Source organism: Entelurus aequoreus, linkage group LG08 (assembly GCF_033978785.1).
Source record: "Entelurus aequoreus isolate RoL-2023_Sb linkage group LG08, RoL_Eaeq_v1.1, whole genome shotgun sequence".
Taxonomy (NCBI): domain Eukaryota; kingdom Metazoa; phylum Chordata; class Actinopteri; order Syngnathiformes; family Syngnathidae; genus Entelurus; species Entelurus aequoreus.
Window position 1 is genome coordinate 50,334,965 of NC_084738.1, and position 23,366 is coordinate 50,358,330.

Below are 23,366 nucleotides of genomic sequence, written 5' to 3' on the forward strand. Positions count from 1 at the left end.
GTAATTATATTTGCAAATCTCTGACATTATCAAACATTTTAAAAGCAGGGATAATTGATATCTTATTTCCTATGTAATTATTAAAATGATGGGAGATGCCTATAACAGACCAAGTGGAACACATTTTATTTTTCCAATATCAAATACTACTAATGCATGCCGAAGTTGACTTCCTGAGTTTACGTCAAGTATAACGCAAAATAAGATCTATTTTTGATGACAGGTGTGTCAAAATAGGTTCCTTTGGGTTAAAATTTAGGAAGAAAAACACAACTGGAGGAATCAACACTTTGTTACAAATTATTTGGACAGAAGTATACTTTGTTTGGACGGGACAGGTACAGATAGGTTAGGCCAGGGGTTTGCAACCTTCAATCAATCAATCAATCAAAGTTTATTTATATAGCCCTTAATCACAAATTTCTCAAAGGGCTGCACAAGCCACAACGACATCCTCGGCTCAGATCCCACATTAGGGCAAGAAAAAACTTGCCCCCAGAGATGTGCAGAGACGTCCCCAACTGATGCACAGAGGAGTGGTCCACCCCGGGTCCCAACCTTTAATATCAAAAGGGGCATTTTCCAGTTTACCACTAAAAAAAATAGTATAGACCCGCAAATCGTAACACAGCTGATAAACTTTTAAAAGTTTTGATTCTTTTAAATTGTAATTTTACAGGAAAAACAATCTGTTCAGGTGAAATAAAACTATTTTTCTTTTTCTCTTTTCTTTTTTTGGCAGGTGTTCATGGTTAGCTTACCCAAGGGGTTGCACACCTGAGAAGCTGAACTGAACACAGGCTTCCATTTCTTTTACTTGGCAAGGCAAGGCCAGGCAAGTTTATGTAGAGAGCACAATTCGTGCACAAGTGCTTAACAGAAAATTAAAGGAAGGAAAACTAATTCAAATTAAAATCAGAAAATGTAATCATCATAAAAACAATCATAATTAGTTCAAAATCAATCAAATACTGTAGATAAAATACTTTCAGTTGCCATATGCACGAATAAATAAGTGTTTTCAGACTGAATTTGAACATTGCCTACCTTAAGGCCTTTTTGCCTTCCTTGCACCATAGGACTCGGCCTCACAGACAGTCGGAAATTATAGAACTCTTTTTAAAAAGGCAAACTTTTTTCACTACGGGGTTAAAAAATACTGAGCAAGCCACAATAAAGGCAGAAAAGCTACATGCGGCTCCAGAGCCACGGGTTGCAAACCCCTGGGTTAGGCAGAGGGCGGGATAAAGTAATTGAGAATCAAAGTATTGCATTTACTTGTGAATGCAATACAATGGCAATAAAACAATGGCAATAAAAACGATTCTGATTCTGATTCTGATCCTGCTGCTGCTATCTTGCTTGACTTTGCTAAGGTAACAGTAAAAAGGTGAACTGGATGTTCAGTATAGTAATGCAGGCGTTACTGATGGAATGGATAGGATTGGATAATAAGGGTCTTCAAATAATTTATAATCATCGTGAATAATGAGAGGTTTTGTTATTTATTTGAACTCCTATTCCTAAGTATTTATATTGAATTTTTCTGCAGTTTTTTGAAACAAAAAAACAAAATCACACCAATTTTTTAGGGGGTTTCAAGAATATTTAGACCCCCTAAAATGGGCCTAACGGCGCCAATGATATAAACCTTGCTTTTTTGTCACACAGGCATGTCACTCACTGTGCAACTGGTACTCGTACTGTGTTTGTCTAAATTAGCCCCCCCATAAATCAACTCTTCTTTCCTCTCTGAGCTGTATCATAAACTCGACAGAAAGAACAGTTCACTTGCTAAGCTCTCAAGTTTTACTGAGTCACAGAAGCTCGAGAAGACTTAATCTCACAGACACATAATCGGCTCCAAAACTAGTAGGGGCAGACCATCGTGAATGATAATAGTAATAATAATGGATTACATTTATGTAGCGCTTATTTTCTAGTGACTCAACACGCGTTACACTGAGAATTTAACATTTATTCAGTCCACATTCACGCTGTGGTGGTGGTAAGCTACATATGAATCCACAGCTGCCTTGGAGTAGACTGACGGTGGTCCCAATTAAACTTCTTAAATGTTTACAATTACAACCAAAAGTCTTAATGTCTGTGGAAAAAGCTGACGACGGCCGAATCACCCGATTCTCAGCAGAATACAAATGAAGAGGTTTAACACAATTAACCCTGATCATTGTCTCTTTTTTAGTGGCTAGGCAATAACTAATGATGGGTCCCTCGATACCTTTAATGTGTGTGTCACTTTAAGAAGATGCGTGACCGATCCAGCCTTTGTGTCATTTCACTGTGAAGCGCTAAACCGTGTTAATCAAGAAGCGCTTCTTTCGATTCAGAAGTGACCCGCTCGTACTGAAATAGTGACATGGGTTTTCTTCGCCATCTAACTGTAACTAAGAAAAAGGAACAGTTCTGAAGTGTGGGATCGTTTTGATCTTAAATCGCCAAATAAGGAAAATATTCTTCTTATTCTGTTTGGCTCATTGACACCAACAGAGTATCAGTGCTATGTCATTACAGCCAGTGAGTGTCCCACACATGCACTAAGACATAATTTACCCATCACTACAAATAACTCCAACTGTTAGCTTAATTTAAGAACAACTCACCTTCAGCACGCTCAGTAAATTATAAGGTCCGTGTTCATGCAAGCCTCCAATATTTTTTACAGTCTTTTGTTGTTTAAATTTGGGATTATTCTTATATAAATAGTCCCGAGACCACATCATTCCCACCTCTCGTATGTCTTATTCCATGTTGCCTATTGTGTATTTAGGTTGTTCCAGTGCCTTTGACTGTTTCTACCAGTGTTTGCTATGTTTCTTTCTTTTTCAGGGTTGGAGGATTGCAGTAGATTCTGGATTGTTGATGGGTCAAAATCTTTGTGTGTGGTGTGCTGTATTGATATTATTCGAGAACACCACATACATAACGATCAAAACTGCTCAATGCCGTGTGTCTTTACCTTCATGTGTGGGGTCTGTAAGAGATAGCAGATCTCCTCAGATTTAGAAAATCTGTGTGTACCCCGCTTTACTCACACACCATCCCACATTGACCCACACCTTAACCCTCTCCTTACTATCTACAGAGGACGTGGTGTCATTGTAGGATTTCTCAAGGTGGGACGCAAGAAGTTATTTCTGCTCGTGAGTCTCATCCATTTTCATTCTTTGTTCTTGGGACCGTCCTATGCCATTCATGTAAACTCATCCCTGTTGTATTCTCTCCATAGGATAAAAAAGGTGTCCACGTAGAAGCTGAGCCACTGTGTGTTCTGGATTTCTTCATTGCTCAGAACTTGCAAAGACACGGATATGGACTAGAGCTGTTCAATTTCATGTTGCAGGTGAACCATTCCTACACAGTGCAAATCCTAGTCAGACAGGATCTGTGTTGAAACATCGTTATGAAGTATTGTGACAGTTTCTCAGAAAATGTATAGTATTTCCTCATCATAAATCTTTATTAAAGTGGCACTTTTATATGACAAAATGTTGGGGCACCAAGCACTTAGGAAAACTGTGTACCACAAAAATTTATTTTGTCCTGGTTGAAGTGGTTTTATCACTTCCAATATGTCTTCTAACTAACTACAATGTAATAAGGACCTCATCTACTAAGGTCTGCGTGCATTAAAATACTAAAAAACTTGATTAATGCATGTTAAGCTTATCTACTAATCCCGTGCGCAGCTGATTCCGTCTCTTACGTGAGCAAAAGAAGGAGTGCAAATCATTTAGCGTGCCTGTCTCATTTCATGAATTTACAGAATATATGCTGATTATCAGAACGCCCACAATACTGGGAGAAGTAGATGCAAATATAATCACTAAGCATACACAATGTGATTTATCAATGCTAAAACTGTTCTGCAGGCGCCATTTTGAATCTTTATATAGTATGTCTGAAATCTGCGTGCAAACTGGCAGTTACACAATGGCTATGAAATGGAGGAGATTGCGCTGCTAAGACAGCTGGATAGACAATACTTCGTCCTATGTGTGGGTGTCAGCAAATTTGAACTGTCATCAATAAAACATAATAGACATGTCGTCTATTCAGCAATATAATTGCTGGATAACTTAAGGGGATGGTTAAAACAGAAGAAATGGCCAAGGGCACTTAAACTTGCTTACAGGAAGTTGCTCTTTATTTGGGCAAGCAGTAGCCAAAATGAAGCAAGCAACAAGCTAACTTCACAATGGAATTGAAAAAAGTCATGAGGCAGAACACTAACTAGAGTCACAGTGCATGATATAAAGATCCAAGAAACACCACATAGCACACCAACAGATAAGTAAACACACTACTACTATTACTACAGGGCAATAATAAGCAACAACTTGCGTAACGATAAACACGTAAAAAATGCAGGTAGTACTCCCAGCAACTCTACAGTACTGTGGAGAAAATATGTATTTGATCACTTGCTGACTTTTTACTTTACCCCTTTACTCATATATGGACATTCCAACATTTTTATGGGTGGTTCATTATAACAAGGGCAGACAGAACATATGGCAGCTGCACCAAAACGTTTAAAACTGAGGAAGGGTTTTGTATTGAAATATTTTCAATCACAAAGAAGTCCAGTTGCCTTGATTTAAATTTGGCACATTTCCATGATATGTTGACTGAGCATCTACAGTTCTTGGTAAATCTGAAGACTCTTATCCCTGTAGGACAAGAATTTAGAACCAGAGCTGATGGCTTTTGACAGACCCTCGCCCAAATTGTTGTCTTTTCTGGCCAAGCATTACTGCCTCACACAAAGTGTTCCTCAGGTATTGTATACATGTTGCTGACTCACACATATATCACATACATATATCACATCTTATATTTGAGGAGTTAGAGAGGGTCGGGAGTATGTTTGATGGTTGTGTGATGCCTCTCGCTTCGGGCTTCCTTCCCTTGCCTGTTGTAAGATGTATGAAGCCAATCACAACACAATTCAACAACACATTGTCTGGTTTCATAAATTACCCCCTTCCCAACCACAACAAAGATACAGTATAGTTGATCTTAAATACTGTTTTCAAGGTACCAATACATTGAGAGAATGTCAAGAAGACGTTTCCTTTTGTGAAACAAAGTATTTTTGTTATAATTCAATTCGCCCAGTGGGGTTTAAAGAAATGTAAAGTCTTCAGCAATTGATTGGCATTGGCTGCAAATTAAATTGAATATCTACAAGCTAAGGCTATTGATGGGTTGCAACCATGTAACTTAGAGGCACTTCTGGTGTCTACTGTTTATTTACCTGCAGCACTGCAAATTTTTATGTGTTTACAGGTTTAAAGGCAAATATACAAACCGGATATCAGAAAGAAATGTGTGAATGTGATGGAGTCAATCCATGTACTCTTAGGATAATATAATTTTCTGAAGGTTTAAAATATTTAACATCACCAAAGTCAAGATATCTGGTCAACTGCTCTTACTTCGCAAGGAGTAAAAGTGCAAAAGAATGTGAGGCACATCATGTCTTTAGATCTGGATGGCTCCACAAATTAGCATTAAAGCAATTAAGGACAATGGTTCACTTATTCGTGCATCTGTAAGTAACTTTTTGTTGACATTAACAAGTATCTTGTACTGCTGTGATTGGTGTTTCTGTGTTTTTAGGCAATTTCCTTCTGACATATATATACGTTTAGTTTTTGCAGTTGATCTTGTCTTGTAAGCCAAATATTTTGCTTTCATTTATTTATACATCGTGTCAGCAGTTTTAATAGTGTAAAGTTAACATTTTGTTTCAATGGTACATTTAGCTGCTTCCGTGTTGATTTCCAACAATATTTTTGCGATAGCCAGAAATTATATGTTTGCTTTTGATTATGCAGCCTACGAGAGATTTATTAATGACCTCCGTTGTACTGTAAATCATTGTACAATATAAAGCATCTCTTTGTAGCTACAGTGGATCCCAAGATATTGGCTACGGAAGTACTAACTTTGACAGTTAACAACCCGGCCCTAAAACATGTAGTAAAGTCGTTATCCTTACTGGAATAGGACGACGCAGTGGCCTGTGGAACCAGTCCTGACAAAAACAAAGTATAATTTTTTTTAAATTATTAAAAATAGCAGCAATGAAAACAAAGACCAAGGCTCTCTATCTTCCTAAAAAAGAAACACACATTGTGTTATATATAAATAAATATATATATATATATATATATATATATATATATATATATATATATATATATATATATATATATATATATATATATATATATATATATATATATATATATATATATATATATATATATATTCACAGGTTTACTATTGATTATTGATTAATTCCTGGCATTTTTAGCAATCTAATAGACTCAATTATTTCTGAAAATTATTTTATGTGTGATTGATGTTTGTTATTATGCCTTCTTTGCACTGCAAATTGACGCTGATTCCCCCCTGAAGTTCCTGACAAATATTTAAAAAGTACTTTAATTGATGAAGACAAAATTTAGCTGGTGGATTTCGACTAAAATTATAGTTAAATTTATTTTCACACAACTTCGTCTCACACTTGTTAGCTAGCTAGCAAAGTAACAACTATCTTAACGAGTTGAGGAAATATTATTGTCGATATTTGTTGTTGAATCGTTGCACCTCTGGTGGTGTACACTTACCTATACAATTGATGATGCACATTATCTATAATGTGCTACTTGCATAAAAGCACAATCCAGTATTAAGCTCTAGCTTAATCCTGGATTGTGTTTTTATGCAAGTAGCTTGTTCACTTCCTTCGTTGTGAGCAAACAATGGCAATGAAAAAGGGTCGGGGAGAGTTTTGGAGCGGTGTCTTATCTATTTATTATGATTAACAGTCTCATTTTTTGCAACTCAGAGAAGAAGGTCAACATCAAACTAGCAGGAGTTTTGGAGCATGAGGAGCGAGCCATTTTTTTGGTGGCGCCACAAGGCAATAACGTAAATCAGACTTAATAGGGGTGCTGGAAAAAAAAGATATTTGCGTTCGATGTGCTATTCTTTTTTATTACAAATCTAAATGTATCCAAAATAAAATAAAAAACGTTTTTAAAGAATGTTTTAAGCTATCTCTTAGCTTACTCACTGCATGTGCTGTTTGTCAGGTAACGGCCTCTGTAGTTTATTGTGAGTGGGGCCGGCAGGCTGGATAGCTTTAGATGTTGGTAATGTTCCTGCATGGAGGAGAAAGAAATACAGTGAGTCAGCCTAACTACGCTGTATGCAAGGGTAAGGAGAAGTAATATAAAAATGTCTCGCAGCTGAATGTCTCGACTAGTTGATCGCGAAGGCAGTGGGAGTCGGGAAAAAAATCAGATCAGTCCAATCAGATCCATTCTCACTAAGACATTTGTCTTGATTGACATACATGCCAACTGATGGTCAGTAATGTGGTGCATGCTAAATAAAAGAAAGGACAGCAGGCAAGAACTTGAAAGGCCCTTTTTATCTAAACATAGCTGTCACTACATGATGAATATCGTAAGACACGATCGGTCCACACGTGCAAAGGTTACGTCACTTGCTATCAACTGATTTTACGGCAGTCCTACGACAGTTAGGTTGGTGCATGCTGTCACTGATACCATATATTATCTTTAAATGACAATATAACATAAAACACTACATACAAAACAAACATTATATATTAAGAATACATTATTTCTTAACAGTCATTGTCCACATTGTGACAATTGACTAACACCACTCGATCTGTACAGAAACAATTTTTTCGGCAGCCTTAAACTAAAGAAAAAACAAAGTCATCTATCTTTTTTTACTTCTTTACAGTTAAGTTAAGTTACATCATATCACAATTGCAAAGTGTACTTTTTGTGTTTGTCTGCAAATATGGATTTAAATGAAGTGCCTTGTTTGAAAAATAATTATTCCAAATTTACTAAAATGTATGCTTTTTTTAATACAAAATATTCATAAAACTATAAATGTCACAACACGTGACATCGCAGAAGCACCATCATAAAAATTGCCTGTACAGGAAGTGATGCAGTCTTGCGCATGCATGGACCAATCGTGTCTTCCGGTGCCAATCGTGTAGTGACAAGAGCAAGAGTCCAGAGACCAACTGCAACTCCGGCATTCACAATAAAAGCACTGCTACATTATATCTCCCTACGCTAACAAAATAAGGGTCTCTGAAAAATAGCTACTGAGCAGCAGAGTAAGCCAAATATTTTTTTCCCAAAAAGTATAAAAATTAGTATGCTAGTTGCACAAAGTACAAACGTAAGTAGCTAAAAGCTGACCGCTTGCATGCACTCTTTGAAATTAGTATGCTAGTTGCACAAAGTACAAACGTAAGTAGCTAAAAGCTGACCGCTTGCATGCACTCTTTTTCACAAAGTCATATTCTTTGGAACCTATGTGCGTCTTTGGTTGATTACATTCAGTACAAGTCATCACAGTAAATTATATCTTAAAAACTTTAAACTTCGGGTTTATAGAGAAATGTAGTTAATCATGGAACTGGCAATCTTTGTTACCAAAACAGTATTGATAATGTATCTGTTTTAATCAAGAATGTATTCAGGATCAAATCGCCACTCCAAAAATCCAAATTGAATACTGAGTTTTTGTGATCGACTGTACAATGTCATTTTAGTAATTGTGTTATCTGTCTTGCTTCCAGGTCAATCACTTTGTTGTTTTTGAAGGCTTTTTCCTCAACAAAGCAGGTAAGTGTTTCAATGTTTTGTTAGAGAAAAGCATATTTCAGAATTGTGTAGAACCAAACTTGTTTCAATATGTAAAGCTATAGATTAATTTGCCATTCTGACTGCTTAAAAAGTTTCAAAACTTGTCAAGCTTCTCAGTCAGAGTTTGTGTTGTGCCGAGAGACCATTGATTTTATTATTAAACAAGATATATTTCTTATTCACAGTCCTTAGGGTATCACACTTTAAAGCATTTAAAGTTTGTTCCAAACAAATTCTAAACCTCAATAAGATCCAATTGGTAAAAGAACAAATGTGTTTAAATCCTGAATGGCATAATGACCTTCACCATATTCTAAAACAAAAACAATTAATTCAATAAAAATGATCTATATAATTAGGTATCACACTAATTTGCTTTACCACAAACACAAACCTAAGACATTAATGTTTTATAAGACAGTTTAGCATAGAGGGACAGCAACATAATAGTCTATTTACAGGGTGATCTCCTGTAGGTGCAAAGTAAGTTTGAAAAATAAAAACATGGTAGTATTAACCTATATTCTACCACAGCAACTAACAAATGCAGCCATTCATTTTAAAAAAAAGATATATATATATCAGCGTTTAAAAGAAAGATGGGGGATGGATGACCTCTCTCTCTAATTTGTATAAGAGATAAGTGGGAGAGACAAAAAGCGAGCAAACAATATAAAAAACAAAACAAATATGTTGAGAAATTCAAATGACCTTTATTTCTGTTGCTTGTTTTTTACATAGTTTTATATCACAAGCAAAACGGAGCCGCCTTTAAGGGCTTTTTAAGGGGGGAAAGAGCACAGCAGCACCCGCTGCTTGTTGAGAAGTGCTTTCATGCTTTCAAGAAGTGGATTTACGGTGCCACCCACTGTACAGATTTTATAAACAAGCAGTTCCATTAGGGGCAGGGGAATGATTCTGAGATGCATCGCAAATTAGACGTGGACAATTCTGAATCGATAGACAAACATCCATCCATTTTCTACCGCTTGTCCCTTTTGGGGTCAACATGCGATTGTTTAAGTATGTTAAAGTAATAGAGACCGTTCTAACAAGGAAATAGTGCGGAAGCCAGGGCAAGAGACAATAGGAGAAGAGGAAAAGTCATTCTAACCGCCAAGTTAGCTTTTATGTAAAGTAGTGCAACAACAAAAGAATAAATGTTTTGTACACCTAAACATAAGTCTAACTGGAAATGTATCACAGCAGAGAGTAACCAGCTAAGAAAATTGAAATTAGAAAGTAGATGAATAAGTCAGGAGAGAGAGTAATATTTACACAGCCCTTCAACACTGTAAGCCGTAGAAATGAATGTGTAGATATGACACACATTCTTTGAGCTGCGGCTTCTAGCAACCGGGGCCAAAGTGTTTAGGACAGGGATTCTCAAACTGTGGTACGTTTACCACTAGTGGTACGCAGGTTCCATCTAGTGAAATGCCAAAGAATCACTTGATTAAAGTAATGGGTTATATTTTCCTATATTCAAACACAGTGTTAATGTTATAAGTGTTAAGTATTTTATTTAATACTTAGGCCTAGTTCGCTACTGTATTTTAACGTTGGTCACTACGGCCAAGATTTTTCTAAGGTGGTACTTGGCGACAAAAGTTTGAGAACTATTGGTCTAGGAATTTTGTGGTTTTAAAAGGCATGAAAACTCAAACAAAAAGGTTGCCTGCCCGCTATGTAGGCACTTCGCTTAGCAAGCTACTCTAGTTCAGTTCAGTTCAGTTTTAGTTTATTTCGAACATGCATACGATACAATGTAATGCATCACATATTTCCAGTTGTTTCATTACAGCACGTCCGAAAAGAAGTAGGAAGAAGCTGAGCTTATTTAATCCTACCCCTTTTCATACCATAGCAATGTTATCCCATTTCCTTGTTCTTTGTAACAGAGCATTGAATAAATAAATAATAAATAAATACTATACCATAGTAAGTAAACAAATCTTACTTAATCTTATCTTATCTAATCTTTATCTCAAAAGAAAAAGGGTTCAAGATGTTCATCATAATTATTGTTTTGTGAAGACGTGTTTGAACAATCTCTTAAACTGAGTCATAATGGTGCTTTGTTTGATTTCTTTGGTTAATCCATTCCATAATTTAATTCCACATACGGATATGCTAAAGGTTTTAAGTTTTGTATGATCATTAGGGGTGTAACGGTACGGGTATTTTATCGAACCGTTTCGGTACGGGGTTTCCGGTTCGGTGCGGAGGTGTACCGAACGAGTTTCCACACAGACATATTAAGTAGCGTACTGCACGTTGTGTAAACAATACTCAAAATGCCGGACATTTGAGGCATTCAAGAAACTCCGCCCTGACAGCTCCGCAAAAGAGGACATGTCCGGTGAAAAGAGGACGTATGGTCAGTCTATGACCTCGCCCGTTAGCTGCTAGCATGCTAGCAAAAGAGGACATGTCCTGGCTAGGTCCTGACCGGGCTAGGTCCTGACCACACGTCCTCCCCTCACCGGACGCCCCAAATGTCCGGCACCTCGAGTTATGGTTGCGTGTATTAACAATGTACGTTCAGTGTTAAGAAGGTTAAAAACAAAACAAATTGTGCGCGCAGCAGCATTCGTGAGGGAGGGGGAGAGACAGAGAGAGCGTGTGCGTCTGCTTTTTATCCATAGATTTATCAGATTACATTTTTTATTATCTACAGCAGGGGTGTCAAAAGCATTTGCCATTTGCAGCCCACAGCTAATGTTTTAAAGGCCCACGGCACATTCTAAAAATACTATTAAAATAAACAAAAACATAACAAAAGTGAAATAAAAAAGCTTAAAGGTTAAATGTAATTTAGAAAAAGTTGCAATGTTGACTAATAAAACAAAGCGGTTTTTTTTTTGTTTTTTTTTTCAAACTGTCATTGTTCAAAACATAATATTGAATCAAAATCAATGTTATTATGAATTATTGACCTATCCAAGGTTCCCATTACTTCACATAAAATATTCCACTAAAAAAATATTTTTGGTGGAAGATTTTGCAAATTTGGTAAATAAATAACCAAAAAATGTATATTTTGTTGTTTTCTTACTGTACCGAAAATGAACCGAACCGTGACCTATAAACTGAGGTACGTACCGAACCAAAGTTTTTGTGTACCGTTACACCCCTAATGATCATACAAATGTTTTAAATTAAAGTTTTGTACAATCATACACATGTTTTAAATTAGATTTTCCTCTAAGGTTATATTTCTCCTCTTTTGTTGAGAAGAATTGTTGTACATTCTTGGGTAGCAGGTTATAGTTTGCTTTGTACATAATTTTAGCTGTTTGCAAATGCACCAAATTGTTGAATTTCAATATTTGTGATTCAATAAATAAAGGGTTTGTATGTTCTCTATCCAACATTATGTATTATTCTAATTTATATTTTTTGTAACACTGTTAGTGAATGAAGCGCACATTTGGAGTTGTTTCCCCATATTTCTACACAATAGCTCAGATATGGTAACACTAGCGAGCAGTATAGAATATGAAGTGATTACGCATGTAGTAGTCTTCTAAATACTGTAAAATATCTGTGGTAGATCACATTCGAAAACCGGAAATCACACAGTATGATACCGCATCAGCAGCCAAAGGTGGAGGCTTACCGGCTTACATAATAAATATACATAAATTATAGATGCATCAATAATCAATTCATAATCAAAGCGTAGCATGTGAACCGTAATTGAAACCTCGGGTGCCCAAAAATTCCCACTCCAAAGTCCAATTATAATGTGTTTATGAGCAAAGATAAACAGGTAATCTATAAAATCTATATGTGTCAAGTCAAGTCAAGTCAAGTCAAGTCAACTTTATTTATATAGCACATTTTCAACAACTGTTTAGGTTGCACCAAAGTGCTTTACAGGTTAAAAAAGCATGGAGCAAACAAAAAACCAACAAAAAAAAAAAAAAAACAAAAAAAAAAAACCAACTAAGCAAAACAAATTTAAACCACCACATTTAAACCATGTGGTGGTTTAAATGTATTTCAATGCTTGGTCCAGTTCAAACCAAAGAAAAAAAACAGGTACGTACAGTGATTCAAAACAGGGAAGTCCCTGTTGGCTTAGTGTTTATACTGGCAATGTTGCCCAGTTAAAAACAAATACAGAGCATGCACAAAGCATGTACAATGAATATGCAAAAATAAAATGTCTGCCTGTTGCATTATATAAGTACAACAGTTTAATTCTAGAATTTTCCCTAGTTTTAAGAGTTATCCATTTATTTTCAGTCATTAACTTTACATCATAATCTTAATTTTAGCATGAATAATTATATTTTGGCTATTATAGTTGTAAACTGTTAAACTTAAGAAGATACCTAGGTATTTAAATAGGATATTTAGGTTTTCCCCACATACAAATATTTTTTTTTTAAAGATTCTGCAACATCCAGAGGATGCTTGATTTCAGAATTGAAAGTTGAAAAATGCTTGTTTTCAGAATGAAATGCTTCAAAAGTCCTGCTAATTTCTAGATATACAAATCTTAAATTAGGATGTCTTATCAAGTAAAATTAACTAGCTGCATGGACAAACAATGTAGCAACTTGAGTGTTCCGGGTTCGATCCCCGCTTCAGCCATCCTAGTCACTGCCGTTGTGTCCTTGGGCAAGACATTTTACCCACCAGTGCCACCCACACTGGTTTAAATGTAACTAAAGATAATGGGTTTCACTTTTTTTTTTGTCCTGTCCAGCTACTCAGGCAAATCATATTGTTTATGTAGATGCACATATTTGCTGTACAGATTTACTTGACAAAAGAGAAGGGTGGGATACTTCTCTTGTTACCTTATTTGTATGTGACTTTATTAAATGAATTTATATTATTATTTGGCGCCGGGCCGGAGCAGGAGGGGATTGAAAGAGGAATAAAAGGAAGACAGGGGGGGAAATTGCAGGGACAAGATGGAAATAAGACACAGAGACGACAACAACAACAACAACAGAACAGCATCAGCAAATATGATATGTACAAATATGATAGTAAATCTGATAGCAGAGAAGCAGTTAGTGAAGTAAATAATAACACAGAAATGACAATGAACATTATTACATTACAAATGGAGCAATACAAATACCAATAGCAACAGCACTATTGATAATGAATAATAACAATAATAACCTCTTATCAACAATACAATTGTTTCAAATGCAACAATACATATATGTAATGATAACTTGAAATACAAAAGAAAGCATATAAATGGAGGGGAAGAAAGAGAAGCAAACCGTATTAACCTTGTAGATTGTTATAGTACAATAGGTTAAGCTTTGTCAGTGTGCCATGTGTTACCCAGTTTCCCGCAGGGGAACAACATTAATATACGTTTGATGAAACGTGATTGAATGCGTGACTGTATGTATGCATATGTGCTTGTATTTGTACAGTATGTGTATATGTACTGTATGTAAAGCGCTTTGAGTCACTAGAGAAAAGCGCTAATATTCATACAATTCACTTCACTTCAATTTCACTAGTTTTTAGTATTTTTTTTCCTAAAATCTAGTATTTTTATCTTACATTTTGTCAGCTCATTTTTGCAATGGAGACACAGTCTTAGTAAATCAACCGCGACAGGCCCACTACACGTAATTTTAAAGTTTTCACACGCTGTTTAGCACGTGTTATTGGATCTTAGTAGATAAAGCCCTAAAGTTGTGATGTTTGTTCAAGTTTAAGTCAACATCACAGTCAAAGTATTTGTGGCCACATACACTATATTGCCAAAAGTATTTGGCCACCTTGAAGTGCCATCCCATTCCTAACCCATAGGGTTCAATATGATGTCGGTCCACCTTTTGCAGCTATTACAGCGTCAACTCTTTTGGGAAGGCTGTCCACAAGGTTGCGGACTGTGTTTATAGGAATTTTCCACCATTCTTCCAAAAGCGCATTGGTGAGGTCACATACTGATGGCTCTCAGTCTCCGTTCTAATTCATCCCATAGGTGTTCTATCGGGTTCAGGTCAGGACTCTGTTAATCCACATCAGACTCAGTCATCCATGTCTTTGTGGACCTTGCTTTGTGCACTGGTGCACAGTCATGTTGGAAGAGGGTTGGGCCCGCTCCAAACTGTTCCCACAAGGTTGGGAGCATGGAATTGTCCAAAATGTTTTCATTTCCTGGAGCATTCTAAGTTCCTTTCACGGGAACTAAGGGGCTAAGCCCAACTCCCGAAAAACAACCCCACACCATAATTCCTCCTTCACCAAATTTCACACTCAGCACAATGCAGTCCAAAATGTAGCGTTCTCCTGGCAACCTCCAAACCCAGACTGGTCCATCAGATTGCCAAATTGAAAAGGGTGATTCATCAGTCCAGAGAACGCGTCTCCACTGCTCTAGAGTCCAGTGGCGACGTGCTTTACACCACTGCATCAGATGCTTTGCATTGGATTTGGTGATGTATGGCTTAGATGGCATACATCACATGGCATGGAAACCCATTCAATGAAGCTCTCTGTGTGGGCTAATGGGAAGGTCACATGAAGTTTGGAGCTCTGTAGCAACTCACTGTCTTTGCACTACGCGCTTCAGCATCAACTGACCCCTCTCTGTCAGTTTACGTGGCCTACCACCTCATGGCTGAGTTGCTGTTGTTCCCAAACTCTTCACTTTTCTTATAATAAAGCCAACAGTTGACTTCGGAATATTTAGGAGCAAGGAAATTTCACGTCTGGATTCGTTGCACAGGTGGTATCCTATGACAGTTCCATGCTGGAAATCACTGAGCTCCTGAGAGCGGCCCATTCTTTCACAAATGTTTGTAGAAACAGTCTCCATGCCTAAGTGCTTGATTTTATACACCTGTGGCCGGGCCAAGTGATTACGACACCTGATTCTGATCATTTGTATGGGTGGCCAAATACTTTTGCCAATATAGTGTATATCATAAGATATTTTGCACCCCACCATTTTAAAGTGAACTTTTGCTTTGATACCAGTAAAGAAAAATTAAAAAAAATGTATGATGTTATTGTGGGCGATAAAAAGAAGTCATCACACCCCCATTTGATTGATTTGATTTATGTGTGAACAAGGGTGGTCAACCAAAGAGACCTGATTTATTTTCTATTGAAGTTCCATATTCTTTTTCCCCCGTCAAACTTTCTCAGGTTCATCTTCATCTCCTCTGACGGATCAGGGGATGTACAGCTTTTTGTAAGACTATCTATCTTTCTCATCCCTTTATCCTGCATCTTGTCCCATAGCATTTAAATCTTTTTTTTCTTTGCCTCCTTTCTTATCCATAATTTGTATTTAACAAAAAGCTTACATTGCATTGCTAACATTATATTTTAGGTTTGTTTGTATTGCCTCAAAACCGTGCCACAATCTGTGCGCACAGAGACCCTAATAAGTGCGCAAAGACCACATTGTGCGTGCGCTCAGCCGCGCATACTCTGGTCAGAGCCAATCCTAGGGAACCTGTTGCTTTGCAACTGTGTCCCTTCTGAAGCAGAGTAATCTTGAGACAAAATAACACAATACATAAGTCATTATGAAATAAAGTGCCTAAAATAAAAGCAATAAAATAACAGAAAAAATTACATAAAATACATAACTCACAAATTGGATTGGTCAATGTAGACACCATTCCAACTCAAAAAGACATTCTTGGAAATGGCCTTACTAACCTTGACAATTGCAGGCACTCTTAATCATTTTTTAAAAAGGGTCATATTATGATTTTTTTTTTACATTTAAAACACTTCCTTGTGGTATACAAAATGTAATGGTGGTGCTTTGGTCAAAATATTACACAGATTTTGTTTTACGGACCATCTTCAAGCTGCTTTTTGACTGTCTCTAAAATGCGCAGTTTTGTGGGTGGTCTTATTTACATGCCAAAGCCCTCCTCCAGGCCAAGCCCTCCTTCACTGCATCGACACCCCGCCAGCCATGTTGTAGTTTTTAGCACTTCCATATCAAGTCTACTGACAGATATAAGATAAAAGTATACACGACTTTTAATTACAAATGGCAATAGCGGAGGATGCATGTGCATGTACGAATCAAAATAAGAGAATAGAGAACAATTTGGAACTTATTGACTACAAATTTGGACTACAATTAAATAAAAATGGCGAATTCGCCTAAAGTTGTTTGGGTAAACCTCTACGGAGATATTCGTTGACATACAGTAACTGTGGCAAAATATGTCTCAATCGCCTCAAATTCCACATTGAAAAAATGCCTCTCTTAAAGAGTAAAACAAAATAGTGCAAGTTATTTTTGCTTGTAATGAGCAGAAAAGAAATCGGCCAATGGAATTTCAAGTCAAAATTGTCTTGGTAAGATTTCTTGAAATAAGACATTATATTCAAACTTTAAAAACTCAAAGGGAAACTGCACTTTTTTTGGAATTTTGCCTATCGTTCATAATCATTATGAAAGACATGATGACGGATGTTTTATTTTATTTTTTTTGCATTTTAAATATTGAATATTTGTGATCAACAGTCCTCTTACAATGAAGCCATTGGGAGTTGCTTTATTCTGCCTATAAAGCCCTTTAAAAAACATACAAACACCTCCATTAAGGTTTTATATACATTATGTAAGTACAGTATATATGTAATGTAGTAACAAGCACATTTATATTAACATTTAATATTTACGTATTTTGCAAATTTTACGCATACGCGGCGCATAAATTTCAAAAACGCATTACAATGTTCGCATTTTTGAGGTATGGTATGCTCTTCTTTATTGTCATTGCAGAAGTACAACGAAATTTTAATTTTCACCACAAACCCATTCAAGATTAGACAAACAAACATTGTAGATAGAACAGGAACTGTGATGGGTAGCCAGTTAACGGCACCCCGTTAAACGTGGTAAAAGGGTAGACGCTGGGGAAGGATGAGTAAAAAATAAATAAATAAAAAAGTCGACCTCAGTTGATCCCCTACCCTCTTATGAGGCTGGGGCCGAGAAAAAAACTTGTACTCCAAACTCCAATCATTTGTGGCAACTTTGGGGTACCTGGAATGGCAGCCAGCATCTTCCAATTTGTCGATGCAGTACAACGCTTACTACAATCAGAAGATGTCCTGTTATCATGATTACGAATAGGTAGATATTGTCAGCGTCCTCGACTGAAAGGGTCGCCAGGCACCCCAAAGAGTTTATGTGCCCAGCAACAACCGTTTCGTCTAGACACACAGGTTCACCTGAACCCGAGATTTTGTCAATTTTCTTTAAAGGCCAGTTGATCAATTCCATTGTTTAGATTTGGAGAGCAGTGCAAAAAGAGGCAACAAGAAAGTTAAGATAAGACAAAACAAAGAAGCAAGCAGGGCGGACACGGAGAAGGGAGGGAGTGCGACTGTCTTTGCCAAAAGCCAGGAGATATTATTTTTTACACTAAAAAAACTGATTTCTACTCACTGCAGAATTTATGTGAGCCAGCAAACATTATAAAATATCACTTACTGTACAATGTCTGCTGTCATTAGGATGCTGACAGCTAGGATGTTCATATATTCCCATTACGATGAAGAATGACTCGTATTCCTTGCGAAGAAGAGGGGTTTGGAACCAAGCGTCTTTTCGTGTCTAAATGGCTCTCAAAGTGGACCAACATGTCAGAATATGTCCTCATTTTCTACTATCTAGGTGAGAGGTATGATTTTATGATCTTGAAAAAAGTTTGACGAGCAAGGAAACAAGAAAGCAGTTGATCAGTCGATTGTCTCAACATTGGCACGCAAGCTCGTGATCATTGCGTCGCTATAGTTTGTCTGCGTCACGCTTATACTAACAATAATTTTGCCGGTTTTTGGATTATTTTTATTGGGTTTTTTGGGCGGAATAGAGGACCTCACATTGGCTCTGCTGTAAGTGGACTTTTATTTTACTTTATTTAATGTTTAGATTGCATTAAAAAAATACATCCCTCGTCGTGTCTTAGCGTTATCCCTGCAGCTATAGCCGCCCTTAACAGCAGGCCCGGCCGACCTGTCTGACAAGCCTGTAAATGTGTTGGTCAAGTATGATTAGGGATGATGTTCAAAATCGGTTCTCCCGGTTGTTCGATAAGAAAAGAACCGATTCCATGGACTCGAATCCCTTTTTGAGAACCGGTTCCCGTTATCAAGGCCACTATAGTAAAGAAAAAGAGTTGGTTCTTTATTCGATTCCCTGGGAACAAATCCCTTCCCACGTACAGGAAATGCCCTGTGGGACCTGCAATGTTATGCCCATTTGATTGTAGACTCTTACTGACACCTTGTGGCGATATGAAAATACCACGCGTCATTAGTTTGGGCACTTCCGAGTTGAGACAATTGAGAAGTAGACAAGTTGTGTTAGCTCTTACAAGCCTTGGAAAAGATAAGTCTTTAAGTAAACTGTTTAACTTGTTTATGTAACTCAATATTAAGGTGGAAAGTGTTTAAGTTTGATACTAAGATGTTTATTGAAAAACGATTTTTGTGCACTGTTTCAATGGATGTTTTGAGGACTTAAAATGGCTGCCAGTCGTGTATTTCCACCATCGAAATAGTTTCAACACTCAGAAGTATTTGTTTGATGATAGTACTGTATATTTGTGTGAAGCTAATATTTACATATTGTGTATTACATTTCAGTATGTTAATTTAATCACATAGCTTATACATTTGTCATTGTGTGTATTTCAGTTTAAAAAAATAAAAATAACAGTCCAGTGCAAGACAAAAGTAAAGATAGGAAAAGACAAAGCAAGATCAACAACAATAAAGAGCCTAAATGGATTCATCTGCTTTGGATTGTTTGTTAGCTGTCTGCCAAGCTGTATAACCTCAACACGTATAGTGAGGGCAGAACAGGCAATATGCAATTATTGCCAGGCTTTGCTCTCATGTAAGGGGGGAAGAATTGTTGATTGATGACTGTGGTGTTCTTAGTGTCATAGTGTGTGTAGTTAGTATGTTCCAATAGCAGCAGAAGTGCACTTTTTGGAGAGCTGTATTTTCAGTTTTGTGCCCAAGGGACTGATTTTATTTAACACTATATTATTATTTATACACCTATAGTGATCACAGAGACAGGTTGTTTTTGTGTTACTGTATATATTTGTTTTTCTAAAGAAATCCCACTTAATATACTTTGGGTTACAACAGTCAATATTTTTTTTATTTTTTTTTAGAGGGGTAACAGTCAAAAATATATATATTTTTTTTCTTCTTATAAAATAAAAGTGAGCTTTTGTTAAACCAAATATTGTCTTTTTTTTCATATACAACAACCTATATGGATTCGATAAGAGAATCGATAAGGAATCGGTTCGATAAAAGGATTCGATAATGGGCTCAAACTCGATAATTTCTTATCAAACATCATCCTTATGTATGATGTCTTTTTGTTATTTTTGTTTTGTGATGTGTAATGTCTATTGTTTAAATGTACGGCAGTGAAAAGGAATTTCCCCAACGGGGACCAATAAATCAAAATCTAGTCTAAATCTAATCTTCTAATTATTTTGAACGATACGCAAAATTCCAAAAAAAAGGGGCACTTCCCTTTTAATTGAGCTTGAAATTAGCAATTAAAAACTTATTATTAGTTATACCTACTCATATTGTGAAGTGTTGTCTTCCAACAAACTTGTGATGCTCAAAAGTAGTATTTTTTTCCTCAAAAGATCTACAGCCTAAAGACAAGCTCGTATGTGTCACTGAAAATTACTATTGGGGGATTGTGACTTGTATTAAGTTTGTTTAGATATTTTGACTCGAAATGAGAAGTACCAATGATTGTAACACACACACTAGGTGTTACTTGGTGAGATTGTGAGTTTTTCCAGTGCAAGCGAGGCAAAAATGTTTCATTAATATCTCCATCACGCATCCATGATTTGAATTCAAATTTTCGGAAGTTATAGGTATCCCAGATACACAAAAACAGGTGCCAACAGGTAAGAAAGGTTAATTTTGCATCATGTGATCCCTTAATGGTTGGTTCACCACCAGATACCTTTTGACCAACATTGCGTAGAACAGGGGTCACCAACCTTTTTGAAAGCAAGAGCTACTTCTTGGGTACTGATTCATGCGAAGGGCTACCAGTTTGATACACACTTCAATGCTCAATTGACCTTTAACTCTATGTTATTATTAATAATTAATGATATTTATCTTTGTGGAAACACTGATCATCTTAATGATTTCTCACAATAAATATATATAGAAACAGATAAATATCAATATGCAACACTTTATTTTTATATTTTCTCTAAGTGCACATTTTTCAAATTGAACATTTTCAAATGATCACTTCTAAGACAGTCTTGTGGTATCACAATATCCCATTTTAACTAGCTAGCCACTAACATTTTTTAACGAATCATGAATTACTTTGCACCATGTTTGTACAAATAATAACTCATGTAAAATACAAAAGTCACCTCTCAAATTTTTAAATAAATCATGTCACACTTTGAACTAGACACCAAATCTGTTATCTGCTTCTTTGTCAGTTAGTGAAGACCAAGTCTTTCAAATATTTTCTTGGATTTTCAAATTCTATTTGAATTTTGTCTCTCTTAGAATTAAAAATGTCGAGCAAAGCGAGACCAGCTTGCTAGTAAATAAATACAATTTAAAAAATAGAGGTAGCTCACTGGTAAGTGCTGCTATTTGAGCTATTTTTAGAACAGGCCAGCGGGCTACTCATCTGGTCCTTACGGGCTACCTGGTGCCCGCGGGCACCACGTTGGTGACCCCTGGCGTAGAAGTATAAGTAGCATGTTAGCCACTTTGTAGGACTCACACTTTCAGGCTGTATTCAGAATTATTAAGTGTTTCAATGTATTCTCATTCACAGTGGTCCAGTTGAGAAAGGTTTCCCTAAGAAAGCCAGACAGCGAGATCAAACCTTACTCTATAATGGAGAGAGAAGGTAATATTTAGTAGTTATTACTTGACAAGTTTTCGCTACTAGGTTCAGTTTTAGCTGTGGACTTGGCATAAGGAAATATATTGCAAAACAGTGGCACCTTGGTTTTCGTTAGTAACCCGTCCCAAATGGTCCAACAAAAACAAATTGTGCGTAAACCGAAGCAATTCTTCCCATAAGAAATAACGTAAATCTAATCAATCTTTTCCAGACACCCAAAATGTTAACACTAAATACATTTTATAAAGAATAATGATAGTTTTACATGCATACAACTTTGCAAAGTACTGTACATATAAATGACAAATTAACATTTAACGTTCACCTTTGTTGAAGACTCATGTTAGCAAAGACGGTGTTGAGAGGAGGGAGGGGAAAGCCACGACACAGACATCATAGTTCATACTTTGCTATGAGTACTTTATTGAATTAAACAGTGTTTCTCACCTTCATTTTGCTTTCCCTTTTACAGTGGTACTGATTCACCAGCGCATAGGATTCTTTGTTTAGACACTTAATTCCATGAATTGATAGGCATGCGAATGGACTGTTGCGTGTCATACTTGGTAAAAACCTTTCCTAGAAAGCCGAAGCTAACAGCAAATTTTTCAGTTTGGATTAAATCATTACAATTGAGCTTTGAATTATTTATTCTCGCCTTCCTCAATTGCTGTTTGACTCTTAAAGAAGCCATATGTAATAATGTGGCCAGAAATGAGACTGCAATCACAATCAAAATTCTGTAGTCCCCTCCCCCTCTCCCTGACTGAGGTTGCCAGATACGCAGCCAAATCCAGCTCGATCGACTGGGCTACTCCAAGGAACTTTAAACTTCCACTGCCTCTTAGGAGTTGAGGTGCTGGGACCATAATAGCTAAATAGACAAGCGTTTTGTCAATAACAAATCTCTAACACATTTTACACAGAAATTAGGGTATTTTCAGGAAAAATACGTCATGCTTGCGTACAATATCACAACAAATGGCAATCATATGGTTATTGTCAGTACTAAAAGAAAACAAAGACTAAAACAAACTACAACCAACACTAGCAATGGTTATACTGGTGTAAATAAGTAGAGCGTGTTTAGCAGCCTAATGTACACCCAGAACTAAAGAGCAGACATTTTACCAAGCCTTTAGGCTACACAAATGAGTAATTATTTTATCATGTGATTTGGCTGTCTCCTTACATTTCACATTGCCATGATGACAGCCGTGCTAATGTTGGAATCCATTTCCTCAGCGTATCAGCATATTGAGAACGAAATAGGCACTGACTTTACCCGTATCCACATAGGTTTTATTTGTTGAAAATTTATTTTGCCCTGTCAGTTCGAATACACATCGACATACAGGCTTAACGGCATATATTTCTCTCGTTAGCCTGTATGTCGATGTGTCATTGACCGGGCTAGCATGCTAAGCATTACTCTAGCACCATCACACTAAGCATTTGTTGCACGAACATACTAGCTTTGTTAAAGTTAGAGTACCAATGATTGTCACACACACACTGGGTGTGGTGAAATTTGTCCTCTGCATTTGACCCATCCCCTTGTTCACCCCCTGGGAGGTGAGGAGAGCAGTGGGCAGCAGCGGTGCCGCGCCCGGGAATCATTTTTGGTGATTTAACCCCAATTCAGACAAGATCATAGACTGTATTGGACAATATAGTTTACGTACAAAATGTCCATTTCCATTTAATAAAGTAAT

At 36.7% G+C, this 23,366-nt stretch overlaps 1 protein-coding gene across 7 annotated transcripts in view; it reads left to right on the plus strand.

The window, feature by feature from the left end:
* atat1 (alpha tubulin acetyltransferase 1) overlaps positions 1-23,366 on the plus strand; it is a 68,267-nt gene that overhangs the window by 21,327 nt on the left and 23,574 nt on the right. For 3 of the 7 annotated variants that reach the window (XR_009827079.1, XM_062056729.1, XM_062056731.1), the window contains exons 4-9: positions 3,107-3,164; positions 3,251-3,364; positions 4,701-4,802; positions 8,675-8,720; positions 15,885-15,930; positions 21,580-21,654. Coding sequence is in view for 6 of the 7 variants with exons in the window: in XM_062056729.1 (XP_061912713.1) it covers positions 3,107-3,164; positions 3,251-3,364; positions 4,701-4,802; positions 8,675-8,720; positions 15,885-15,930; positions 21,580-21,654 (441 nt within the window). In the remaining variant the exon portion in view is untranslated. The remainder of the gene's footprint in view (positions 1-3,106; positions 3,165-3,250; positions 3,365-4,700; positions 4,803-8,674; positions 8,721-15,884; positions 15,931-21,579; positions 21,655-23,366) is intronic. The other 4 variants (XM_062056730.1, XM_062056727.1, XM_062056732.1 and 1 more) reach the window with 2 other exon arrangements.